Consider the following 26,825-nt stretch of genomic DNA (forward strand, 5'->3'; position numbering starts at 1 on the left):
TGTTCTGTTGTCTTTTCTCATTCAGGCCTTCTTTCCATGATCCTACTCCTCTGTTTTCCCTGAACATTAAAATTAGTTTTTTCACGGACAGTTTCTCTCCACTGCTTTGTTTTTTGCTCCTACTTCCTTTTAAGGATTAACTGCCACAGAGCTTTGGATTTCCCACTCCTTCAGAAGTCTACTCTGTTGAGCTGCCCTGACCTTTGACTGTTTCAAACTAACCCTGTTCACTCCCAGTCTTTCATTTCCCCTTCAACTCTCTAGCTTGTTAGAGGCTGACAACTGCTCTGATTGATTTTTCTGACCTATGATTTAAGAAATGTAGGCAAAAGAAAAAAAAAATGTTTGATTTTTACTTTACAGTTGAAAAAGGGCCTTCACTCCACTGTATTTCTTCAATCTCTTTCACTTCTTCAGGTCCTCCCCTTCCACATGGTTAGATAAGAGAAGGACGATGCATGCGGACTTTGGTGTCGGGCACAAGAGTCTGAATCCTAGGTCCTGCAAAAACTAGCCATGTGTGCAAAATTGCTTATTCCAACCTATGTAGAGTAGGGATGACAATACCTACATCAGAGGGCTTAGGAACATTTAAATGAGTCAATACGAGCACTTAGCAGCACCACAGGCCCACAGTGAGCACTGGCCAGGCAGCAACTGTCACTACTATGAGTGCTTAACCATTCCTTCCTCATCTTTATTTCTCCCCTGCACTTAGCACAGTGCTGTGTCCAGCACACAGTGGAAGCCTAATAGATGGTCTTTAAGTGGAATGGTTTGTGGCTGCAAATGAGACCAATGGGAGTTGACTTCCATGAGGATTCTTAAGCTTCACCTGGAAAATATCTGTTTGTGCCATAGCAGAGTCAGCCCCTGTCCAGCCACGCTGGAATGTGTACAACTGCTGGCCGTAAAGTTCTAGGCAAGAAGTTAACTGGGATTGTGCAAATCTTTCTCCAATCTGTAGGGGAATATCAAATTGCATCTGTAGCTCATGCTGGCTCAGTTGTATCATTTTTAATAAGAACACGATATTCTACAGCCTCATATACAAGGGTACTTCAAAAGGTTTATGGAAAAATAGAATTAAAAGATAATATGAATCTGTGAACTTTTCAAAGTATCCTCGTATGTAATATGACACCCCAACCCATGCCAGGTGAAGCCCGAACTCGTCAGCAAGGAATAAGCAGCCTTTGTGACATGGGTCCTAGGGTGGCTACTTTATCAGCCTGCCCCTCCCCACCTCCTTGCTCCACACAACACGCCTTAGCTGCAAAGATGAAATGTGGTCTAAACAATGCCATTCTCTGTCACACATCTGAAACTTCACCAGTCTTCTGTCTTAGAATGTCCTTCTACCACTTCAATTTTCTTGTCCACTGGCAAACTTCTACTCCTTAAGCATGGGTTCGAGGGTCTTCTATTCTCTGAAAAGATATTTCAGATTCTGCAGACAATTATACTCTTTCCTCAATGTTCCCTCCATGTCGCGACCTTCCTTCGGAGGTCTGACCATAGCATGCCATAATCGTCAGCCTCCATGTCTATCTGTCTTCTACATTACCAACTCCCTGTTTTTCTGGGGTTTTTTTTATTTTTGTTTTTTGTTGTCATGGAACGCTTCACAAATTTGCATGTCATCCTTGCACACTGGCCATGCTAATCTTCTCCTTATTGCTCTGATTTTGGTATATGTGCTGCCAAAGCAAGCACTACCAACTCTTCGTTGTATTCCAAAATAGATGTGTACTGTTGAATGAATGAATGAATGAATGAATGACCAAGTTTACAATGTGTGCCTTCTGCATAAATTAACCTCTGTAACCTTCACACTACTATGAGTTCTTATTATTAATTCCATTTTATATAAAAGGAAAGTTGCTCATAGAGCTAAAATCATTTGCCCAAATGTTTACTGTCAATAAAAGACAGAGACAGAATTAGTTCTTCTGACTCCAGATCAAGGGCCCAGAGTTGTCTATGAAAAACAAATCCTATGTGCAACATCTCACCTAATCTCCAGAACAACACTGCAAGACAGAAAAAACTGAGGCACAGAGAGTCTGAAGCTCATGAATCTTACATAGGTGGTGGCCTGGATCTTGAACACAGGTTTTGGCCTCTAAAGCTCATGCTCTTCCCCTGAGCCAAGCTTCCTCCAAGCTGCACATGCCACAGATACTCATGGGCACTCAGAAAACAGAATTTCTTCCATCTGTTGTTTGCAGTCAGATTGAGTAAATCACTGTTAAGTACACAGAGTAAAATGTCCTAATATGCTTGCTTCATTCTCCACCCCTGAACTCCAGTCTCTTCCAACTGGGACAGGAGCTATGAGATAGGAGAGGTCAGGTCCTGAACACTGTGGAGCCTGGATCAGGTCAAAGGCTGAGTTTATTGTAGGCCTGTTTCAGGAGAGCTTTCTCACTCAGGAATTATTTAAAGCTAAGTAGGTTTGTCCCAATTTAGACCTTAAATCTTACTACTACTAATGTGTTACTCTTTGCATAATCTTTTCACATTTACAAGGCAGTTTTAAATCTCATTTGAGCTTCATGACAACTCAGTTAGATAGAAGAGTGGATATTACCATTCCTAATGGATGACTGTATACAGCATGGGACAAATCTGGGATCTGAGATTCAGGGCTCAATGTCACTGTTCTTTACTTTGTATCATAAACCATCAATCTGTGGTGGGAGAGGAGGATCCATGTGCCCACTCCTGGATTCTTGGTGGAGCAATAAACGAGAACAATCTCTCAAAATGGAATCACCTAAAAGAAAACAGTCATGTCGTACAACACTGAAAGCAAATACTCTCTATACCTAGATGATTTTTCCCATTAGGAAGCCACACGAATAAAACTGAGACATTCTCATTTTCTGTTATTGCCTAATAGAAAATGTTAATATTAATACTGCAATGTATTCCAATGGAATATTTTAAACTTAAAAAATGAGATTTATAAAAATTAGAATTAGAAAACAAAAAGGCTAGACACACAGGTTAGAACCCTTGAGGCAGATATTAACCAGCTAGCTATAATTAGCAGAATGCCAGATTCTCCCACGGAGAGGAAGGATTGTGTTCCTCAACCGATCGTAGCCAAAATCCCCAGTTCTGCTTTAGTCAGAAAATAGAAAGGGTTTTTTTTGTTTTTGTTTTTGTTTTTCTTTTTTTTTCCTAGTGACAATTTCTGATTCTTTGGTACACCCACAAGTCATCAAGTGCAGGAAATTTAAGCTAGAGTCACTAATTTGCTATTTATTGTAACAACACTGCCTGGTGTTTATACAGCACATTCCGTTCTGTGATCTCCAAGAATGTTACAATCCTTTCCACTAAAACAGATGGAGAAACTAAGGCAGGCGAGACCACCCACACAGTCACCCTGAGGAGCCAAGAGCAGAAGCATCTTACTGATCACTTGGCTGGAATCCTTCTGCCAGGATTGAATCAAGATTCAATTTAATAACAAGAAGCTGGGCTTCACTTAGCACAGAAGCTCATCTCTTGAAAAAGGTGTGTATCTCGTGACACCAGCACTCATTAATTTGACTTATAACCCGAGAAACAGGCCTATGGGTGAGCCACAGGTGACAGCCAGCTGTGTGGGATGCCAGGGGCTCGGTCAGTAAGGCCCTCCTGTGGATTTCCCCACCCCAGGCCTAAAACGTCATCCTTCATGTTTTATCCTCTAAGCTTCGATTTCTGCCAAATTGCAAATCCTCTGGGGAGAAATAATACTTTAAGCTATTATTGGTCTTTCATAACTTGCTGTGAATTAAGCCTTTGAAAGTCAATCTGAGAAGTGCTGAGGAAGGGAAGAGTAAAATGCTGAGGACAAAAAGAGGTAGAAACAGAGGAGAGAAAGACTTCTGCAAGAGGCAGACCACTAAGAAAAAACTGCATCAATTTTGTAAGCCTGCCCAAGTTCCAAGATATTTTATCTTCCTTTCTAATTGATCTGCCGGCAGCAGGGCCTTCCAGCCAGCGTACCAATATTTCTATGTAGTTTGTATCTTAAATTATGCACAACTCTTCCATAAATCTCTTAGATTTCACAAAGGGTCAGACTGACTCACTCTATTTCTGTCCATGAATCTAGAATTACTTCAAAGAAAACTCTGAAAGGTATTAATATCTTTTCAAATGTGTGTTGAGTTGTTGAAAGTCCACCCAAAGGTTGCCATGGGAGATTATCTGGGAAGTGACCCAGGGTATGCATGGGCTTTGGAGTATAATCAGTCCGTACTGCTTGCCTGGCTCAGTCATTTAACTGCCCTGCAGCCCGGGGCAAGTTTCTTAACCTCCCGGCATCTCCCTGGCTTATCTGTAAATGAGGGTAATAACACCTACTCCACAGGTTATCAAGAGGATTAAATTAGATAATACAGTGAAGAGCCTGGTAAAGGGCTGAGACAGACTGCATGCCCAGGCTAAGAATTACAAAGTACACCAAGACCAGAATTCAAATGTATGTTAACTGGGATGTAACAAACAGGGCACCTGACAGGCTCGATCACATCGCTATTGAAGATTACTATTTTGTATATAAAATATGTTTGCAGATAGGCAGCAGCAGGTATAAATGACTGAAGAGTTAGGGGCAAGACAGTGTAGGGCACAGCCTGGAAGCTTTAGCTACTCAGTAACTGTGCCTTGAGAAGTTACTTAACTTCTCAGGGTTTTTGCCTTCTCGTCTGTACAATGAGTAGGCTACTAACAGTACCTACCTCTTAGGTTTGTCAAGAGCCTTAAATGATCTGAGTACAAGCATTCTCAACAGGGCTGATATCACTTTGGAGGGTGGAAAAAATATTAGACATCAGAGTGGTTTGTGGCCCTCTGAAGCTCAACTCTGCCTGTCAAAAACTTTTTCCTTAGTATTTAATTTCTCTCATTACAGAGAAAGTGAATTGAATTCAAATTCAAATTAACCTAGTTAATTTATATTAAATTTTAATTTAGTTTAACTTCTTTTCCTTAGAAGGACAATAATAATAATAATAATAATAATAATAATAATAATAATAACTGAGATTAGTAAATATGAAGCACTTATAACAGAGCCTGGCACATAATAAGCATCCAAGATGTACTTATTATGAAGATTTTTCTTATTTCTAGTAGTGATGGGAGTATCCTGGCTCCATTTAAGTATGCTATAATTGAATTAATGGGAAGCCACAGTTTAAAACTAAGGTTTAAATGTTTTAAGCTATCTAAAATTACTTAAATCATTAAAAATGACTTTGTAGTATGTGTGTTGGTGAGAGGAGATTGAAAGAGTGGGAGAAGGGAGGCTGATTTTTCAGCCATGCCTGAGAATTCCAGCTTAAATAATGTTCATCTTTCTTAACTGCTACTTTTTACCCTCCTACTTTATCTTTGTCAGGAAGAAGAAAAACAAATGCAGGAGATAGTACGGTGTAGTGAGAACGGCAAGTTCTTTGGCTAAGTTACCTGCCTCTCTCAGTCTCGGTTTCCTGGAAGGAAATCAGCAAACCTTCCTCAACAGTTTGTCAAGAGCATCAAATGGCAGAATGCTCATGAATGCATAGCACTGTGCCTAGCATATAGCAGGGTGCTTGATAAATACAGTTTTCCCTCAAATGATGTAGCTGGGATTATTGTGAACCACGGGCTTTTTCATTAGGATGCAGTTAGAATTTAGTGTAGAACCTAAAACATTTATAAATTATTTTCAAAGGAAGATGTCTATTGGAAGGAAGGAAAGAAGGAAGGAAGGAAGGAAGGAAGGAAGGAAGGAAGGAAGGAAGGAAGGAAGGAAGGAAGGAAGGAAGGAAGGAAGGAAAGAAGAAAGATGTTTCATGGTTCAGATAGAATGTGCAAATACATAGCACTTGAGAGGTATGTAAGGAACCACTACAAAATAAAATTTTAGTGTGCTTTCTCACAATTTTCCTTTCTCTCTGGCAAGCAATGCACAGATCTGGTCTCCTGTCAAGAAAGCCATAGAGCTTTTCAAGCCACGCTCCCAAGTGTGCTGGCTTGATTTGGCTGTGGTAGGCTTCCATGGGGTATGCATGTACCTCCCTTCGGTTTTTCCTGGGGTCTAAATCCACTTGTCCATGCAGCCAAACTCCCACTTCACTCTCGGCGACAGTTACATTCTGGAGAGCCAAGCATTTTAAGTTTAACAAATTGCCATTGTAACAGCTACAATTATGAGTCAATTTGATCTTGAAAGAAGCCAAGGCTCTGTAACTCAATAACTTTGTAACAAAACTATGGTTATAATAAGGATAAAGTAGCACAGTGTTTTCCTGGGCACCACATCAGTTTCCCCTGATCGTAGGAGTGGGAGGGGGAGATGTTCAGATCCTCCCGCCCAGAAAGTTCATTAACCAACTCATCTGCCTGTAAACTCATAAGCAGCATGCAGGTTTGCCAACACAAAACAGATTATTGATGTTACTTGAGTGTTAAAGTGACTGATGACCCTAATCTGAACAATGGTGTACCTATAAAGAAAAATGCTTCCCTGGTGATAGTCTCAGAAGCCACATACAGACTCTACATGGGGAAAAAAATAGGCCTGTTTCTACAAACGAAGTGCCTGGCATGTTTGTGAATCACTTGGTCTATGTTTCCATGTACTGTTTAGCTACACAATTACCAATTATTAACCTATTCAGATGGTTTGCAATGTGCTCTTATTCTTACTTGAAGTTCATCCGTTTAACACCTTCTCGTGTCAAGGCTAAATACAAAAGTTTCTATAACACCTTTTCCATAACAATTCTTAGCTCAAAGTCCAAATTACTGCTTTAAGGTATAAAGACAGGAGGGAAGATGACCCCAAAATACTTCACTGAGGCTTGTAAGTAAAATTCTATCTCTACTCTTAACTCTTATAATAGTGACAAAACCACATACGAATCTTTTTTTCAGACTGAAGTCTGATTATCCTGATGAACAGTTTCAAAAGTGTGAGGATTTGATAGATGCTTAATATATTTTTGTTGAATAATTGAATAAAGGAATAAAGCAAATGCCTTTTTTTTTTTTTTTTTTTTGCTATTTCCAACTCCATTGTAAATGCGCGCGCGCGTGCGCACACACACGTAAATAAAACTACCAAATTGTTTCTGCTTTCTCAGAAAATGCAAGATGCAAGAAGAGACAAGCATGTTTCTTTCCGGTAGGCACCTGGCAGCAGCTTCTCAAATTTGGCACCAGATCCCTGGCCAAAACAAAACTACGATCTTATGGTGAAATTCATCCCTTCATCAGACTCAGCTAACTAAACCCTGCATCAACCTGACTTACTGTTAAGCAACTTGACCTGGCATAACCACTGCCACATAGCAACACAATGAAATATTTATTGGTGGTTGCTACTGTTTCTTGGAGCCCCCCCCCATATCCCTTTTCCCAATCTCACTTTTCTCCCCCCTCCTCACCATCAAGTCTTTACTCTCAGTGTTCACAGCACAAGGGTGAATTCCACATACTTGCTTCTGAGATCAGACTGGAAAATTAAAACATCTGTCCTGCCCAGGAAAGAAAAATGCTTCAAGCCCACTTGAAAAACAATCACCCATGAGACAGACATTTTAGACTACAAGATTCTAGCAATTAATAATATTTTTTTCAGGTTCCCAAAGTCAAAATACAAAATGTAATGTGATACATAGTGTCAGCCTGGTTTTACAAGCTGCAGATTTCATAGGAGTGAAATAGCTGGAGGACTGTCTCCAAATCATACAGTTCATACCCCTAGCAACACCTGATTGTGAAATAGACTTCAGAATTTACAAATAAACACCAAAAGGTCTACCTCAAGGCAGATTTAAAAGGGGAAAAGGAGGCATTGGTAAAGGGACACGAAAATCAACTACATTGCATATTGATAATTTTTTTTAAAGTCCTTTAAAACCAAAAACAAATGCCATTCAGTTTATAGCAGCTATACTCACAATCACCAAAAACTGGAAAACGACCCAAATGTCCTTCAACTGGTGAATGGATAAACAAGCTGTGGTATATCCATATAATAGAACACTATTCCACAATAAAAAAGAACAAGCTTTGACACGCACAACCTCAAGGATGAATCTTGAATGCATTATGCCAAGTGAAAGAATCCGGACTCAAAAGACTACACAGTATCCCATTCATATACTATTCTAAAAGACATAAAACTATAGAGACAGGGGACAGATCAGTGTGCCAGAGGCTGGCCATGGACAAAAGAGTTGACGACAAAAGAGCCCAGGAGAATTTCTGGTGGTGAGAGGGTTATTCTTTCTTGACTGTGGTGATGATTACCCAACTGTACACATTTGTCAAAATTCAACAGAACTGTACGCTAAACAGGGTAAATTTTACTGTAGACAAATTAAACCTATTTTTTTTTAAGTATGCCACTCAGAACTAATTTATGGTAGGAAAAAATCAAATGGGTTGCCTCTGTATGGAGACAACTGACTGGGAAGGAGCTCGAGGGAAACTTATAGGGGGATGTGACAATCTGTATCTTCACAGGGACGTAGACTTTTGCCAAAACTCGAAGACTATACACTAAAGGTTTGTGAATTTCACCACATGTAAATTTTACATCAAAAGGAGAAAAAATGTAAACAAATATTGAATTGTAGTTAATGACATGCACGCTGAAGTATTTAGGAAGAAGTAGTCTGATGTCTGCAATTTACTTTGAACGGCATTAAAAGATTAGATGGACTAATAGATGGGTAGGTGTGTAGATATGTGATAAAGGAAGTATGTAGAATGCTAATGAGAGAGTCTAGCTGGGAAATATAGTGTTCACTTTAAATTCTTTCAAAACTTTGCTGCATGTTTGAAAATTGTAATAAAATGTTGGGAGTGGAAATGAGTTCTGAAGAATTAAAATATATACACCAATGCAAAGGATTTAATAAAAATATGCCATTAACTTTTAAACAGATGGGGGTATCATTTTTCCTATGACTACCCTTTTCTACTCATCTAACAAATTATTCAGATTCAAAACTTGTAAATTATGCCACAAATGCAGAACGGTGCCTGTCTCTTCAATGGGTTTGTTCAACGACAAATTTGAATTAGACACACAAGGCTAGACATGGGCTCTTCTCACCCATCAACTCTTTCAGAATGGCTTCATAATTCCTGGCTACTGTATTAACTCACAATGCACATGCTAAGGGCTGGCCCGTGGCTCACTCGGGAGAGTGTGGTGTTGATAACAACAAGGCCACGGGTTCGGATCCCATATAGGGATGGCCGGTTAGCTCACTCAGTGAGCTTGGTGCTGACAATGCACATGCTAAAACTGGTCCATTGGGGAAAACTGTCTCCAAGTTTTATTCCCAGTGAGGTAATCCCAGTGTCTCCCAAAGTCTGAGCTATACAGTCAAAACTGAAAAAGACCAGCTTTATGTACTGGTGATTAGTTTCATTATCTTCATTTAGGTCCACATGTGGAGCCTTTGCCCTCTTGGGATAATTCAGCAATCTCAGATTCGATGCTGGACTCCTGACCCATTCTCTATAGTTAATACTAACTACTGATTAGGACTCTTGCCTATGGAATTTGAACTTCTTCCTGAGGAGGAACAGTGCTACAACTACACTGCTTATAAAATTTCCAAATCCTATAAATTCGTAAATGGTTACTCTGCCTTCATACAGCCTGATGATAGCTGATGAGAAGGCTGCTAAGCAGATGCTTTCGTTCAAAATGATCTGCTTGTGGTAGCTCCCAGAAGGGTCCATGTAGCAGCCCCCACCCCAAGGCAAACACACCTCTACTATAGAGGCTTAAGGTCAGATGTACAAAAGAACAATTTGTAAAATGTCTTATAAGGTGCTTAATGAGTTTATCTTTCTACTAAACAACAAAGAAACAATCATCATGGGAGAGGAACTATAATTGCTGGATCATGGGTATTTTTATAAACTGGAAAACCAATCTAAATGACCCAACATAAATATATGGTAAAATAAATGGTGGTTATTCCACGCATGTTTCTTTATAACAATGACATTTTCAAGGAATACTTCATGACATGGGGGATGTAGGAAATATGACTTACTGTTGTCATGGGATATGGGGATTTCGGTCCGTCCTTACCCTTTAGCTGTGCCTCACTATTTGTATCAATGTCTCAGTATTGGTATATTTTTCCTAATTCTAATCTCAAAATGATTTAGGTATAAATTAGGGTTGCCTGACTTACCAAATAATAATACAGGATGATGCTTTAAACTTGAGTATCAGATGAACAACAAATAAATATTTTAGGATAAGTATGTCCCATGCCATATTTGGGATATATTCATACTAAAAATTGGCTATTTTATCTGGCAGCCCTAGGTATAAATATAAATTTGAGAAGTGTTGGTGAAAAACTTTTTAAACATATATTAATTGGTGCCTTTAAATCTCAGCTTTACAGTGTTGCCAGCATTGCATATTGATACAGAATATATGTATTGTGTGTGTGTGTGTGTGTGTGTGTGTGTGTGTGTGTGTGTGTGTGTGTGTGTGTGTGTGTGTGTGTGTGTGTGTGTGTGTGTGTATGCTGAAAACTGTTTTGTTTTTTGGCTAGACGGTAAGCTCTATGAGGGACGTGCTAGGTCTGTTTTTTTATGAATTGAATGGTTGGTTGACATCTCTCTCTGCTACCTCATTCCTGGAAGACTTCCACTTTCCCTATGTTAAGAAATGACCCCATTATTCCCAATTGTCCAAGAAGTCTCCATCATCACCCTTTTCTCTCAATGCATAGATGGGTTGTAGAAGGGCATCTCACTGGTTCAAGGAGTAAGTCTGAAGAGCTTGTCCACATTCTAAGGGACATTACTGGAATATTCCATCTAGAATAAAAGCTGCCTTTGAGCTGGGGTCTAGAAAATTTGTCCTAAGGACACAGTCCTGTTTCTCACCTCCTTACACTGCTGGTCATTTGAAGTTTTTTGATTTTTGTTTTTTTGGAATGGCAGCTCATGTATGAAAAATGCTTGCTTAGCTTTGTCAATGGATTATAATTTCCATGGCCAGGCTTCTTAAAATGTGTTCTATTGTTATTGTTATTTTAAAAGTATTCCATTTCTGCAAAAGCCATATGAAGCATTTAATTCCTTAGAAGAACCTCTGTAAGTACAATGTTTTGCCTTGTTCTTTGAACTGCCTACTTCTGGAACTTCATGAACATTGGCAATAACACTTAATTATTGTTCTCATTATCATACTCTTGTAACAGTGAGAAACAAGTACTGCAACAACAAAGAAACAATGTTACTTGGTCTCCATTTATTATGTGCACAGCTGAATAGGTAAAGTCTGTGTTTGTCTCAAGACTAACCATGTTAATCTCAAGTTTTACTGCAAAATCAGCTCTTTCAGGCAAAAGTGTCTAGATGGAGAGTTGGATGTGCTAAGAAATATTCTAAATATTGAGGAGAAAAGTAGAAGGAGGAAGTTTGGAAAGAAACTAGAACAGGGAATATGGCAATGTAGACCAATAGTAAAATCACAGTGACACTGATTCAAGATGGCAATTAATGGATTGGAATGAACATTAGAAAACAGCTCATCCGCTCCCTGATTTTACAAGTGAAATAAGCCCAATGAGGAGTGACAAGCTAATAGCAAATCTGAGCTAGTAGAAAAGCTGAGACCAGAATCCAAATATCCTAAATACAGTAAATGCCCCTTTTATTTTATAACACAGTATCTCCCCAACTGGCTACTCTGATATCTACGCTTAAAATGAGACACTACTGTGTATGTCGCCATAAAATGATTTAAGTTCTAGTGGAACTGAGAGAAAATTACAGCTCCTAGCTTTATTATTGCCTCCATCACTTATCTTCTTTTAAAAATGAGTTTCAAAATATCATTCATTCATTCATTCCAGGTCAGGGGAATACCACAGTTAACATGCGGCTCCTGCCCCCATTGAGTTTCTGAAAAGAGAAAACCAACAACTACCAAATAAAGAAACAATATGGTTTTGGATTCAGGTTGGCACCAAAGAGGAAATTAACATGTTGAAGGCTGACAGTAGCTGGGCAGGTGAGATTAAGGATCTACTTTAGCAAGTGTGATTAGGGAAGGTCTTTCCAAGAAGGTGACATTTGCTTTGATATGTGAGAAGACATCCCCTGTATTCCAGGAAAGAAAACAAGGGAAAGAGCTTAGTGTGTCTGAGAGATAGAAAGCGAGATAGAAAGATGTGGCTGAGAGTGATAAGCAAAAAGAAGGCATGATAGAATTTGGATGTGTTTGCCAAAACTTATGTGGAAATTTGATCCTGAACGTGGCAGTGTTGGAAACTGATTTTTTGAGTCATGGGGCCGGATCCCTCATGAATCGATTAATGCTCTCTCTAGGTGGAAAGATTAATGAGTAAGTTCTCGCTCTATTAGTTCCCATGAGAGCTGGTTGTTTAAAAGACCCTGGCACCTCCTCTCTCTCTCTCTCTTGCTTCCTCTCTGGCCATGTGATCTGCTTGTATCCACCGGCTGCCTGCCGCTTTTCCACCATGAGTAGAAGCAGCCTGAGGCCAATGCCAGATGCAACTATCCCAGAATCATAAACCAAATAAACCTGTGTTCTTTATAAATTACCCGGTCTCAGGTATTTCTTTTATAGCAACACAAACAGACTAAGACAGGGCATTTCAAAGACTAGCCCAGGGAGATAGGAAGAAGCCAGATCATGATGGCCCTTGAAGTTCATTGAGAAAAAACTGGATTTTATTCCAAGGTCAATGGAAAGTTATTGAAAGACTTGATCTTTTTATGACCCCTTGGGATGGCAGTGTTGGAAGAAAGGGAGGGAGATATGAAAGATGCTCTCAGCACTTTTGTGATCTGCCCCTCACCTGGACATGCAGTTTTAGTGCTGTAACTTATGCTGCATGGTGAGGCTCAAATGTGATTTCTCTCCATGTCTTAGTCTCCAAATCAAAACATAAGTGTCTTTTGGGCATAAACACAACCAGATAAGATCCTTCAAATGATGAAGACAAAAGGTAGAGGGCTCTTTCTAGCTTCTTGTGCTTTACCTAGTTTTCCACTGACACATGCTACTGCAATGGGAAAAGGCAGAACAGACTTGTTGGAGGAAACAGGTTAAGTCAAAGAAAAGAACAAATGGGAAGTAAAAGTGATGGCCATAAAAGTAGGGAGAGGGTATGATGAGTGGAGATAGGTTACGGATTTTGCAAAATCACTTGAGCCACTAGAAGGAAAGGTACTAACTATAAAATCTTTGTTACTTTCTTAGTTGATGTCGTATTGCTAAGGGGTCAGATTCTAAAAATGTAGGTGTTGAGTCCAGAACACATAAAGTGATGACAACATTCTAAATGTCTAGATAGGTATTAACCAGGGAATTATGAACCCGCAGGTCCTGCTGAAATCTTGGGTAAGTTAGGATAAAATAAATAAGCAAAACTAGTAAATAAGTAGAAACAGCAAAAAACCAAAAATGCAGCAACAACAAAAAAAAACCAAAGTCATTTTAAGTGGCAGATATGTTTTCTTTGGCCTACACAAATATTTTAAAGCTTTTAAATTAGTTGCCAACATTTAAAATTAGGAAAGGTTATGTAAAATTGGAGACTTGCAGGTTGTTTTGAATTGGCAACCCCAAGCCAACTCGCCAACCCAAGGGCGAGTGGCTGTCACTAGGCTCAGTGCCACCACACGCGCAGCAAGGACTCCACACTTTCGTGTGCCCAGATTCCACGCCTGGCCCACCTTGCTCATTCTTGTTACCTGCACTCCCACTGCAGGCATGTGAGTTTATGACCTTTCGAAATGAAGTACTGCCAAGTGCTCTCTAATAAAGATTTGGCAGTCTTGCTGGAGTAGCCCAGAAATCTTTTTTTAAAAAAATTCACTCGTATCTCCAAGTGATTTAGGCTGTGGCCTAAACTTTCCCATCAGAGACCGCAGTGGTATACAGTCTGACTGTCTGGTTTCTGACTGTCCAGATGTCTAGGAGAGCTGGAAACAAGACAGAAAGGAAGGGGAACTGAAGAACACAGTGGACTCTGCACCACATGCCTCCTCATGTCCCTCCCACACTCCCAGCCATCTTGTCACAGTAAATGTATCAAAGCTTGCAAACCAGTGCCTGCAGTGCTTCTCGTGGGAGTACTTCAAAAAGTTCATGGAAAGATTCACATTATCTTTCAACTTTATTTTTCCACAGACTTTTTGAAGTACCCTCACATGCATTCTAGTGGAATTTTCAAAGACTCCAAAATGCTATCAAATGCCAAACAGGGATCTGCTACAAAGGTCGCATTTCATAGGTGGTAAAGAAGGTTTTCCCCATATCCATATTCTCTCTGCTCATTATCAGATCCAAGCCTACACTGCTTCCAGAAGAATCCATGGCATTCACAAGATATTTGGTAAATACTTTCATTCATTGGTGAGATAATGAGAGGCGAATGTGAAATGACCCCAGTGATGACATATCCTAAGCAACAACACAAAGCCTTAGGTGCCTACCCGAGAGAATACACCCTGCAGCATCCCACACAGCTGGAAGAGCAAACCCAGGAATGTTACATTACACTTGTAAAACTGCACTTCACAACAGAGAGTCAAACCATTAAGTCATTATCACATTTAAAACTGAAGAGCAGAACATGAACCTGCCAAAGAAAATACACAGGAGGAGCAAGACTGCACCGAGGGGAAGTTGGAGAGGGGAACGCAGCTGAATGCAGTTGTGGCCTGCACAGAGAGCACTTGAACTCAGGGGGAAACTGATTTTGAAGCTGCACCAGGCCAAATGAGATATTACTTATGAAAAGGTACGGCTGCAATTCATGCATGTGAGCCAGGTAAAAATGACCTTGGACACGTCTCCTAACTAAATCTCTAATTAAATAAGGTTTCTTTACCTACAGAGTTCCTAGTAGATCCAGTTATCTCCAAGGTAAGAACAGAAATAACTAATGTGCCGGTTACCTCCATAGATAAATTACAAATCAATTAGCAGTGAAGATAAAACAATTCGGAAGTTATAAAGTGAATCCATGGGGAAGTGGGATTTGACTGATACCAAGTGGATTTGTACAACTTTTCCATAATGCGCAGTGAAGTGCTGCTGTACTCTAGTTACTCCATCACACCTATTTTACTCTTGAGGCAAAAGGAAAAACTCCAGGCGTCTGAAAATCAAATCCTGGGCACGGCAGGCACCAACCTGGATTAGTAAGGAACTTGAATTTACCTTTCTTCTTTCACAGGTCTGACTTCATCTAATTTTGCTAATTCCCTCCAATCACTTCATTTCTCCCTTCCTGTCCTTTTCCAACACCTCTTTGCCATTGTACTGTACTAGAATGTTCTGCTTTAGAATTCTCTTCAGAGGAAATGGCTTATGTATGAATGTAACGAATGGGCAAAATATCTCTGTGAGCCTTGAACTTAATTCTGGGCCACACTTACTGAGGGACAATTGCTTCTTCAGAAGAAGTAGCAAAGAGCATCAAATATGTGAAGAGCTGTTATGCAGAAATCCATATATAATTCCGGAAAGCGAAAGTAGACCCAACGGGTAGAAGTTACAGGCAAGCAGATTACAGCTAATAAGTTAAATCTCTTCAAAATATAGAAATGTTTGCCTTGTTCAGTAATGAACTCCCTGTCACTGAACATGCTCAAACAGATCTGAAAAAATTCCTTTTAGGAGTACGAAGGAGGGTATATGACAGCATTGGGTAGGAAAGAGATGAGACTAAATCAACTCTAATTATAAGGAGTCTGTGATTCTATGCTGGACAGTTTTTCCCTAAGTGAGACACACAGCCACACACATCCATGGGCTAAGGCAGGCTGACTGAGGATGGACTTACAAGGAATCAGGACAGGAGAGGTGCCCAGCCCTTACCCAAGGCAGGGGGTTACTCTGTCCTAGACTTAAATAAAAACCGACGAATAATACATTTGAAGATAGAAAAAGGATTGGAAAAGATAAAAGGTTGACAGGCCAGAAGCTTCACGATAAATTTTAATGGGAAAAAGAGGAAGCTGTGCTTGTGTAATTAACTACACACAGATAGACATGGATGTCTAGCCTGACCACAATTTACATTTTTATTTTTAAAAAATCAAATATGCCCTACTCTAACAGAGAATTTAGAATTTTCATTTTCTGTTTCTGGGTAAGAAGAAAGAAAATTATGCCTCCTGCACACCCCCTCCCCCCCTCCCACCACATGTATTCACAAGCAGCCAAAAAACATATAAAGAGCCTCCATCCAAAGCTCTCCTGCAGATAACACTCTCCTTGACCAAATGTCTGTGGCTGGCAAAGATTTATGAACAGATTGATAAGAGGCTTTGAGAACATGAACTCAGCCTATCGCTTCTGAAATTTACTTAGATCTCTTAGAGAAAGGTTGGTCAGTTAAAAAGGAAGACACGTACCAGGAGGATGAAGGACTTATCGGCCCAACTGCTGGAACCCATACAACACCTCCTGCAAAACTGTGGCATTACTGTACTAGTGCTGCTGTCTTAGAAGTCTGTGAATCCCTGTCATTTAAAAAGTTAATCCCAACATAACGTTAACATATGGGAGTCAAGGCTATTCTTCTCCAGGCTCATGTGCCCCAACTGACCACAGAATTTTCTCAGCACCAACAGAGTTGTTCTTACAACATTGCAACTTTTGCATTTCCTTCTTTGGACACCTCTGAGTAAAAAAAGCAGAAAAAAAGGGAGCCATGCAATTTACTACAGCAAGTAAAAGCCAGGATCTGTTTAGTGAGTATATTCCCTGCAATTCCCCCCCTGGGTTTTCCCTTTCTTGGGAAGGTGGTGATCAAAAATAACTTTAAGGTTGCATCACCAGTGTTTTTCACGAAGCCACTTCACATGGTCCAAACCCACAAATGTGCCTCCACTCTGGCACACGAATCACCCACTGTGCACACACCCAACATCAAAGAAAAGGAGACCTGCCTAAGAAAGCAGGTCACACCAACACTTGCTTTATACTCCCAGTGAGATCAGCTGGGAGAAAAAAAATATAAAATGAGCTCATAGAAATTTACATGGTCTCTAAGTATCTCCCCACAAAACACTCATTAATTAGGAAGAGGAAAATAGTAATTTTAAAGTAGAGGAACCTGGCAGACATCATCTTAACCATGTGATCAAAGTTAATGCCACCAATAATGAAACAAATCAACATCACGTGGCCCCTGAGCTAATGCACTGAGAACAACACATCACTTCTCTGGAATTCTTGCCAAACCTGAATCTAATCATGGGGAAAGAGATAAACACAACTTGAGAAATAGCCTGTACTCTTCGAAAAAATGTCTAGCTCATGAAAGAAACAAAAAAAGAAAAGAAAGCTGAAGGAAGTATGACAGAGTAAGGGGGACTTGGGAAACATGAAACATGACACTAAATGTGATCCTGGTCCAGAAAAGAGACAATTGAAAAATTTGAGTAACATCCGTAGATTAGACAGTAATACTGAATCAATGTTAATATCCAGATTTGTATTATTGTACTTATGGTTACGGGACAGAACATCCTTGTTTTTAATAAATACAAAGTGAAGTATTTAGAGTTGAAGCAGCACCATGTCTGTCACTCGCTCCCAGATGTTCACATAAAAACTTATGTACATACATACTTATGTACACAGACCCCCATCTCCCTTGCTCCCCCATCCCAATGGTGAGAAGCACTGTATGTCCTGGGTTTACCTGAAAACTACCATGGAGATCCCAACAGCACACTCCCTTAGATTACCACAGTACCTCCAAATAACCAGAACCTAACATAAGGCCTGGCATATGCTAGGGATTCAAGAAATAGCCAATCACTGAGCTGCCACAGGAAGTTCCCCGGTTTCCCCTGATTCAGGGTGGTGGGGGGCTGAGGGCCTCAGCCATGTCCCCCCTACACATGCAACCACCCTGGTGACAACAACCAAGCCACAGCAAGAAGGGACCCAGGTTCCTGAGCTGGGGTGGTGGGAGGCAAGGGCTTCTGCCACACGCCCCTGAGATCTGCACTCAGCCTGGCAATGACCAGCCACCACTGGAAGCCCCCCAGTCTCCCCAGTGGGAATGTGGGGGGTGCCACAGGCCTCAATCCCACCCCTCCTCCTTCCTGCTTCTTCCATCCCATTTCCTTCCCCTTTCTCTTCTCCCCCTCCCTCCCAACTGCTCTGCAACAACATCACAGAATGTAAAAAATATTAATTAAATTAAATTAAATTTAAAAAAAAAGAAATGGAGAGTGAGATATGGTCCTACTCTGGCATATTCCTTTTACTGAGGAGGAAGGGAATAGAATAGAGCAGGTACCCTTGGGCTGACCTGAAATGTCCCTGCTCCTCTAGACTGAGTGAGGAAGGGCATATATTCCAAGGACTATGTGTCCCAGCATCCAAGGTCCCTGCTGCATCATGCATAAGCTATTTGATGCACTGAGATAAGAAGACCAAGATGCCACAAGATAACAAGGACTGAAATAACTCCATATTCATTAAATTCTTCATCATGAAAACAATGCCTCATTACAGTCTGTTTTTACTTCCCACACCAACTAGCACTTGGTTAGCACTTGGTTTTTCAAATTCACTTTGACTTTGCACATAAGGTCTGGAATTGGAATTATTTTAATTACCAAAGTTCAAGAAAACTTCAAAAAAGGTGTTTAACGATGAAAAATGTGACTTTGTTTTGAAAATATAGCTAATTCAAGAACGTCCCATAGATTGCTTTTCCAGAAAGACTTGATTCTGAATAGAGACAAAGGAAAAAATATACAATCCACAGACCAGTAAAGTGTAAGTATTAGGGTATGTTCCTATAACCCACAGAAAATTGGGACCTAGAAGAAATGTGCTTTTTCTAACCACCAAGATAAAATTTCACAATCATAAACAGTGTCATAATACTCCAGAGGAAAATTAAACAAGATAAACCATGGCACATAACAGAGAGCAGGACTCCAAACCACAAACCTGATTTGCATATTAATTCAAACAGGGGCCTTTTTGCTTTGATAAGGAATACAGTCTTCAAGGACTATCTAGCTGAGATTGCTATGCTCAGTGGTAGGGACTGGTTTACCAATTTACTTAGAAATGAATTTTTATGGTAAATCCAAAGCAAAAAAACCCTAATCAAAAAATAATCCACACTGAGCCCAAAGAGGAACTGGGGCAAGTTGGCACAACTACCCTCTCTTCCTCTTTGCTTGCCTTGTTGAGTGGCCAAATAGTTCTCTGTCAGAAGTCAGTTCCTTACCCTAACTTAGTTAATAAGGACAGATAATTAACTCATCCTCAGTCTTGGTTGTCTGCTATTTGTCTCTAACACCCCTCAGCCTTCCATCTCCACTTCAAAACTGCCCCACCTCTCTAAAATGGAAGAACCCGGGCATGTCATACTGCCTTCTAGGCTCTCCCAGGGGGATGTTGTCAGCACATCCCAAAAGGACTTGGTGCAGAAAAGATACTTGATGAGCCCCCAAGAGTGACAGCCAGCTTCTATCCCTTCTGTGCTCATATGCCTCCTGTCCCAAACATAGTCTAGTCTCTGGGCTGCCAATGATGTGGCCTTATCAATGCCAGATGAGATCATGAGGCTTCATGGTGACCCAAGGCCTGACCTAAGGGTTCTGCAAGAAACCCCTTCTTCTATGGAGCTCGCAGAACCTCAGATCTATATGCAAATAGGTAGATAGCATGGTATTCATAACACATCGACCATTCTCAGTCAATCTCTATTTTCTTTACCCCCTACCCCCTCTGATTTCTCAATGAGAACCCATACTTATGGATGTCCCTGAGCTGCTCTACAACCGGATGACAGTGACACATCAGTAAAAACCAAACTACTGCCTATTTTTTGTTTGAAGAGGAAAGCGTAGACACTGGACTAAAGGACGGTATGGCAGCTCTAAAAATCTGAGCCTTCATGCTGGTCATCACTAGCTCCTAGTGTGATATCACCAATGAAAAATTCAAAGCTTTGCCTGTTGGTCCCCACCCAACTGGTTCTTCTTACCTTTGGTTCCATTGAAATGAAACTGTGGGTTCCTCGGCTTGAGAGAACTGACCTTTTAATCGTCCTGCTGTGGTAGAAGTGGTAGTAGTCCTTCAGGGCCCCAATCTGCAGAGGCAAAAGGAAGACATTACTGTATGAAAACAATCTTCTGTTTTCCTGTTTTTCATTAAAACAGGAACACAAAACAAAAAAAGGTCCGTAAATTATGCAGCTGCCAGCTGTGCTTAAGTGTTACTTGAACCTCGGTGATCACTTTTCAAAAGGACATGTGATATGGAATGGAGTGTCCTTGAGGCAGTGACTGTGGAACGAAAGATTATGATGGCGCAGCTTAGCCTCTCCAGATCTCCGTCTTAATGTTTAATTTATATGCAGCATTTTAAGTAATTTTATATCAATCTATATCCAAATGTGGGAAAGTGGGGAGAAAAATCAAATAGCTATCTGGTTATAAAAACACACTGCATTTTCTACAATAATGGACCTTGTTAGGTTATTTATATAGTTAATTGGAAACACGTCGTAAGGAGTCGATCATTCACAAAGACAGCATGACTTTGTTTCCTGACTTCAGTAGATAGTATAAACACATAGCTCTGAGTCCCTTATTGCAAAAGTAAAAGCGGAATGGAAATCTGTAAGACAACAAAAATCACACATTCTACCTATCAGCTAAACTTCCTATGTAAATATATTTCAATCTACTTTATCTTGTCCATTTCTTTAACATTTTAGTCTTCTTTATGTACCCCTTTCCTCAGTCAAAAACAGGTCTTTCCTTAGTTAAAAACAGGATGGCTTTGAAAATAAGTCCTTATCCACTTTGAGAAAACAAACGAACAAAATCCCAAGCAACCATAGTGTCTCAGCAGATATAAACTGTGGATCACAGAATGGAAATTGAGCCATACAAAGGAGACGGGAGAGATTGGTTCTAATCCCAGCCGACACTCACTAGAGCTAAATAACCCATAAGAGGGTACTTCAAAAAGTTCAGGTAAAAATAGAACTTCAAAAAGTTGATGGAAAGATACATATTATGTTTTAATTCTATTGTTCCATGAACTTTTTGAAGTACCCTCATACTTACTAAGCCTCTGTTTTCTTTTCTATAAAATTGGACTTTGGGCTACTTAATTTCTAAGACCACTGCAGTGCTCAAATTCCATTCTTTGACATTGACACTTTACTCACTTTGGGTAAATACATTAAAAGTGGCTATTTCTCCAGAACACCCATAGCTCCAAAGTTGAGCTTTCTTAATTTAAAAAAAAAAAAAAAAAAAAAAAAGAGGGAAAGAAACAACCACAATACATTGAACTTTCAGAAGAAGAGAACAGATCTATAGTTACTAGAGATGGGAGAGGGGCAGAGAGGCGGGGGGTCAGGGAGAAGTGGGTAATGGACACGAAGAATAATTATGATTTGTAATGATGAATATGTTAATAATACTGATTTGATCATTTCGTATTGTACACAAATACTGATAATCAACTCTGTATCCCATAAATATGGATAATCAATTTTGTTTCAAGTGTAAAAGAATAAAAATTTTAAAAAAACAAAAAAATTTTTTAAGATCATTGGCCCAGGTTCATTTTTCCAGATAAAAGGTTTGCTTCTTGTTCCTTTCTTTTTATCGCATTCTCAACTACCATGCCTCCCAATTTCTGTGCCATTTAGAAATCATCTCCTCACTGGGACTTAATGCTCTAACTGAATGTCTCACCATCATTAAAATTTGAAAGAAAGTCTGAAGTGTCATATTTTCAATTCAAGTGGAAACTGCCTTGACCTATGCAGAAGAAACCCTGGACTCTGAAAACAAATGGGGAATGAGGGTAGGGAAATCCCAGCTGAAACCTCTAATCTCAGTGATCCTGGGCTCTGAAGCAGCAGAAAACAATGAGAAAAAGGGCACAAAGGGCAGCCCTAGCCTCCAAGAGCATTTCAAGGAGGGATTTACAGGCCAATTTTAAGATTCCAGAGGACTAAGGGTAGAACACAGGAGTGGCCATGTAATTCTTTACAAGAAAATCTTAAAATCCCAAGAAGCTTAGAGTTTTTGTCTCACATAGCTTCTGTCAAGAGTATTCCTTGGGTAAATATAGTAGTTCTTATAAAAAGGAACACAGGATCTCTGAGGAAGAACCTTACAGAAAACTATTATCACCAATGTGAAAAATGCCAGTGTATTTAAGATCACGTCTCCTCAACTATAATGGAACCTTTCTGATTGTATGAAATGACTGAATTCAACACAACTATTAACCTGTGGATGAAATACATCCTGAAGACATGTTCAGATCCTTTGGGACCTCATTGGTACAGACTGGAATTCCAGACTAATGTAGTATTTAGGGAGCTAAAAAATGGAACTCTTGTCCTGACTTAAATTGCTTCAGGACCATGTGTAAATCACTTAGCCTCTTTGGACCTTGGTGTCCTCAACTGTACAATGAGAAGGACACAGGAGATAGAGTGAACGGAGACTGGGTGTCAGAGTCAAACAGGGGTAATAATGTTTATGAGTTAGTGTGGTTATGAGAGTTGAGCGTGATAACACATGAACTGCCTGATCCAGTAAGTGGCACATACTAAGTGTCAGAAGGTCATTTCCCTCCTAAATTTAAATTTAAATCCTACCTTCTCTCATCTCCTAGCTTCTAATTAATACCTTACCTCTATCCCTTGATCAGGATTCCTCTTGATCTACCCTGTTATCACATGTGCCCTTTCCCCATCTCATTGGCAAAAATCAAAAGGGTTGATGATACACTCTTGTGGAGGAGGTAGGCAACAGAAACAGTTTATACAGGATTGGTAAAGAGCATAATGTGAGACAACTGTTTGAGAGATATTTGGTAATATCGATAAAATTATAAATTGCACCTAACCTTTGGCCCAGCCTTCCCACTTCTAAAGACATATTCTACAGATATGGTCATTTGTGTGCAAGGATGGATGTTAGAGCAAATTCTGTAAATGCAAAAGAATGCAAACAACCAGCTGCCATCAATAGGTCATTAATTCTATACGAATGAAAATGGATTGAACTTCAAGTTACAGTGAGCAAAAAAATAAAGATGAAAAACATGTATGTAATATGACCTAATATTCGCAGAGAAAAAGTAAGGATCTATATTACGTGTATGCTTTACGCATAAGGATGCTCCACAAACTAAAAGGACAGAGCATCTTTTCATTGTTTATGTGCATGCATTAATTTTTTAATTTAAAAAACTAATTAAAATGAAACAGATATTACATATAAAAGCAACAGCACAAACACACAAATCCCACCTCCTTTTCCAGAGCCACATATGATCTCCAAAGTCCACGTGGCTGGTGCAAGGGCCACATCTATTCATGCCATCAATCCTCTGTCACAGTAAACTCTACTTCATCTCCACGTTTCAGGGATTCTGTTTCTTCTGTATAGTTACAGAACGGTGTCCATTTATTGATTGATGCCTCACTTACTGAATGCCTACCATGTGTGCCAGGCATCTTGTTACTCTTCTACATGTTATCATATTTAACTTAACCCCTAAAAGCCCCCAGAAGATAAATATCATCACCTCTAATTTGATACAAGATACTGAGGCTCTGGGAATGCCCAAAGGTGCACCACTGGTGTTGGTGTGAGGTGGTAAAATGTGACTCCTTGGTGAATGTCCACCAGCATCAGGGTAAACTCCGTTTTGTGGTGGATCCCGTGGACGGACTCAAATGACACAGTCCAACATCATTCTGAGCAGTCTTCCTGTACCACAGAGCTAAAATGCTCAAATCTCTGCAGCTAGGGTCTGGACATGACCAAGGTTGCATCGAGTAGAGGTAGACAGAAATCAAGCATCATGAGGCATGGTCTTGGAGGCATTTAGGTGTTTAGTAATAGTTGTGCCAGAGGTCTTAGCATCTGGTTCCTAGATTTCTGGGCATCTAGTGGCACATCCTGTTTTGACAGCAAGTTGGTAGGAGGCTGTGGCAAGGACAAAGGCAACATAGGGTAACTTCCTCACTCCTCAGCTTTCTGACTGAGGCAGAAGCGGATGCTGTCATGGAGGCCCACTCTGGGCTGTGGCTTTGGGAACATTTCTGAAAGCCTGGCCCTCCTGATTGATTCCACAAGTTATTTAATAGACTATACTAAACACCTTCCAAATTAGCCCAACCAGTAGCTTCAGTCCCTGACTACCCAAAACTGGATGGGTCAGAACTTCTTAAAAAGTAGCTATACATTTATATAGCCTTGCGTGACTTGGAGGCGCCCAAAGCTGTGCACCTCTTGAGCCATGGGCTGTGGGCCACTGAGTCCTCAACGTCCCTGTGTCCACTCTGACATCCCGTTAGATGACTCCAGGTCTTCTCATAGCCACGTCCACCATCCTCCCTTCTCAAATCTGTTTTCTACACGAAAGCCAGAAGGATGTCTGCAAAATGCAAATCTGGCGATGTTCTATGTCATACGATTGCCTAAAATCCTTTAGTGGCTTCCCTTTGCTCTTAAAATAACAGTATTAGTTAACATTTAATACTATGTCATAATAAAGTTTTTAAAAGCAAATAATAATAATAATAATAATATGATAAACACTTACTCCATGCCAGGAACTATGCTATATGCTTTACCTAACTCACTGAATAAAGACCATATCCTACTCTGACCTGCGGGCCCAGCCTGCTCCAGCCCAGCCTGCCTCTCCAGCCTCACCTCCACGCCAGTCTTGCTGGCTGGCCTTCGGTGCCTTGACCGTGTCATGCTTGCTGTGCCTGCCACCTGCAGGACCCTCTGCTCCTCTTCCTCATCCTTTACTTAGGTCTCACCTCAAGCAGGAAGTCTTCCAAACCTCCCCAGACCAGACCAGCTTCCTTTGTTATATCATCTCACAGAATCATAAGAATACATACGTGCAGTTATATCTTAATTAGTACAATTATTGGCTTAATATCTGTGTCCTCACTTGTCTGTATGTTCCATGGAGGCAGGAACACATCTGTTTTGTTCGCCATTTTATTCCTAGCTCCTAGTACATAGCTCAACACATAATAAGATCTTGGAAATGATTCTGTAAAACTCAGAATCCTTGAATTACTAAAATCACAAACAGAAGAGCTATATGTAGTTCAAAATCTCTAGTATGAGTATCACAGAACTATCAAATTAAGGCTAATTTCAGCAAAAATGGTTGTTTTTCTACCTTAACTGAAGTACCAGTTTTGCCAAGGTTACAGTCTGCAGGTTGTGGGATGAGACATCCCTACACTTTTTTTGCTTTTGTTTTGTTTTGTTTGCAAGACAACAGCTAAGGAGTAGTGTGCCTTAGTTCAATTATTCTGCCTCATCCAACCAAAATAATCCATCACCCTTCCAGGATTTTATATATTTAAAAGCATATTTATGTCTCTCATCTATTAATATGCATGTCCCTTATTGGCAAGAATTGTGTCTTTTATTTTCTTTCAATAGCACCAAGCATGCTGAGGGCATTTAATAAACATTCAAAAGAAAAATGTCATAACATGTTGCGAGTTATTCAAAAGAAGGAGAGTGTATGAAAACAGAGCAGTAATATTATCTATACGCAGGCATTCCATCCAGCTCCTCTGGGATAATGTAAAACAAAAGATGACTGTGTTTATCTTACGCAATAGCAACAAGGGCTAAAACAAGAAGCAATATATAACTAACATAGGACATTTTATAAATAAATCAGGGACAATAGGAGTATATGAATTATAAAATCAACAGCAGATAGTTCGAAGCCCAGCCTTTTCCTTAATACCACATAAAGAGAACCATTTCCTCTCTTTTGGTCCTCTTAAGCTCCTCTTCTATTCAGTGACACACAAACACTCCTCCCTGCCTAGCAACACAACTCCACATACAACACTAAGCTGATGAATTTCATTTTTTGTTCCTAATTCTTCTGTCAAGTTGTTGTGCTTTTTCTTCCTTAGCCCCTTGCACCCAGAATTTTCCTATCACTACCCTTTCTCAAACCAAAGTGTGGTCTTAGGAAAGGCTTTTATAAACTATTGTATACAGAGGTGTAAAGGACTGGTAAGACTCAGTGCGTTAGTTCTTCCAGGGACAACTGCGTTTGATCAGAAAATTAAAACTTAAGCCAAATAAATGAGTCCATAGTGCTTGTAATTTCAAAAACAATCATTGGAGTCTTGTTTTTTATTCTAGCAGCAGGAGGGAACCTTCCCAATGTCCCTAAATTCTTTTTTTGTTTGTTTGTTTGTTTTTGTTTTTGTTTGTATGACCAGTAAAGGGATCGCAACCCTCAGCAAGGTGTTGTCTGCACCACGGTCAGCCAGTGAGCGCACCGGCCATCCCTATATAGGATCTGAACCCGCAGCTTCTTCGGTGCTACCAGCGCCACACTCTCCTGAGTGAGCCATGGGGCTGGCCCCTACGTCCCTAAATTCTCATATCACAAGTGAGCTATTGACTTTTGAGCAGAGCACTGGGACCCACGTTTTACACTGGCTTAGTCCCTGATCAGGAGCTATGTGGCCTTTCAGAATTCATTCATCACTAACAGTTTCACCTGAGCTCATGGGTAAAACTCTCACCAGTCTAAAGACTCCATGCATATAGTTTGCATCGTCCTTAAACATAGTTCTGTAGGGTCTGTCCAGAACTGAGGCATTTCTGGGGACACAAGACTTTTCAATGCTGAAACTGGGACAGTCCCAGGCAAACTGGGACAGTTTGTCACCTAGCTATGAAGCACCCAAATCACCAGCACTGTAGCCACC

The 26,825-nt window shown here is 40.2% G+C and overlaps 1 protein-coding gene and 1 non-coding gene across 2 annotated transcripts in view; both read right to left on the reverse strand.

Moving 5' to 3' along the window:
* PCSK5 (proprotein convertase subtilisin/kexin type 5) overlaps nt 1-26,825 on the reverse strand; it is a 399,384-nt gene that overhangs the window by 340,243 nt on the left and 32,316 nt on the right. The window contains exon 2 of the mRNA XM_063080405.1: nt 20,052-20,156. Within this exon, the coding sequence (XP_062936475.1) occupies nt 20,052-20,156 (105 nt within the window). The remainder of the gene's footprint in view (nt 1-20,051; nt 20,157-26,825) is intronic.
* On the reverse strand, nt 1,610-1,716 carry LOC134365300 (U6 spliceosomal RNA). Its single transcript, XR_010022006.1, has one exon. It is a non-coding gene; the product is annotated as a U6 spliceosomal RNA (small nuclear RNA).

The sequence above is a fragment of the Cynocephalus volans genome, chromosome 16, assembly GCF_027409185.1.
Source record: "Cynocephalus volans isolate mCynVol1 chromosome 16, mCynVol1.pri, whole genome shotgun sequence".
Classification (NCBI taxonomy): Eukaryota; Metazoa; Chordata; class Mammalia; order Dermoptera; family Cynocephalidae; genus Cynocephalus; species Cynocephalus volans.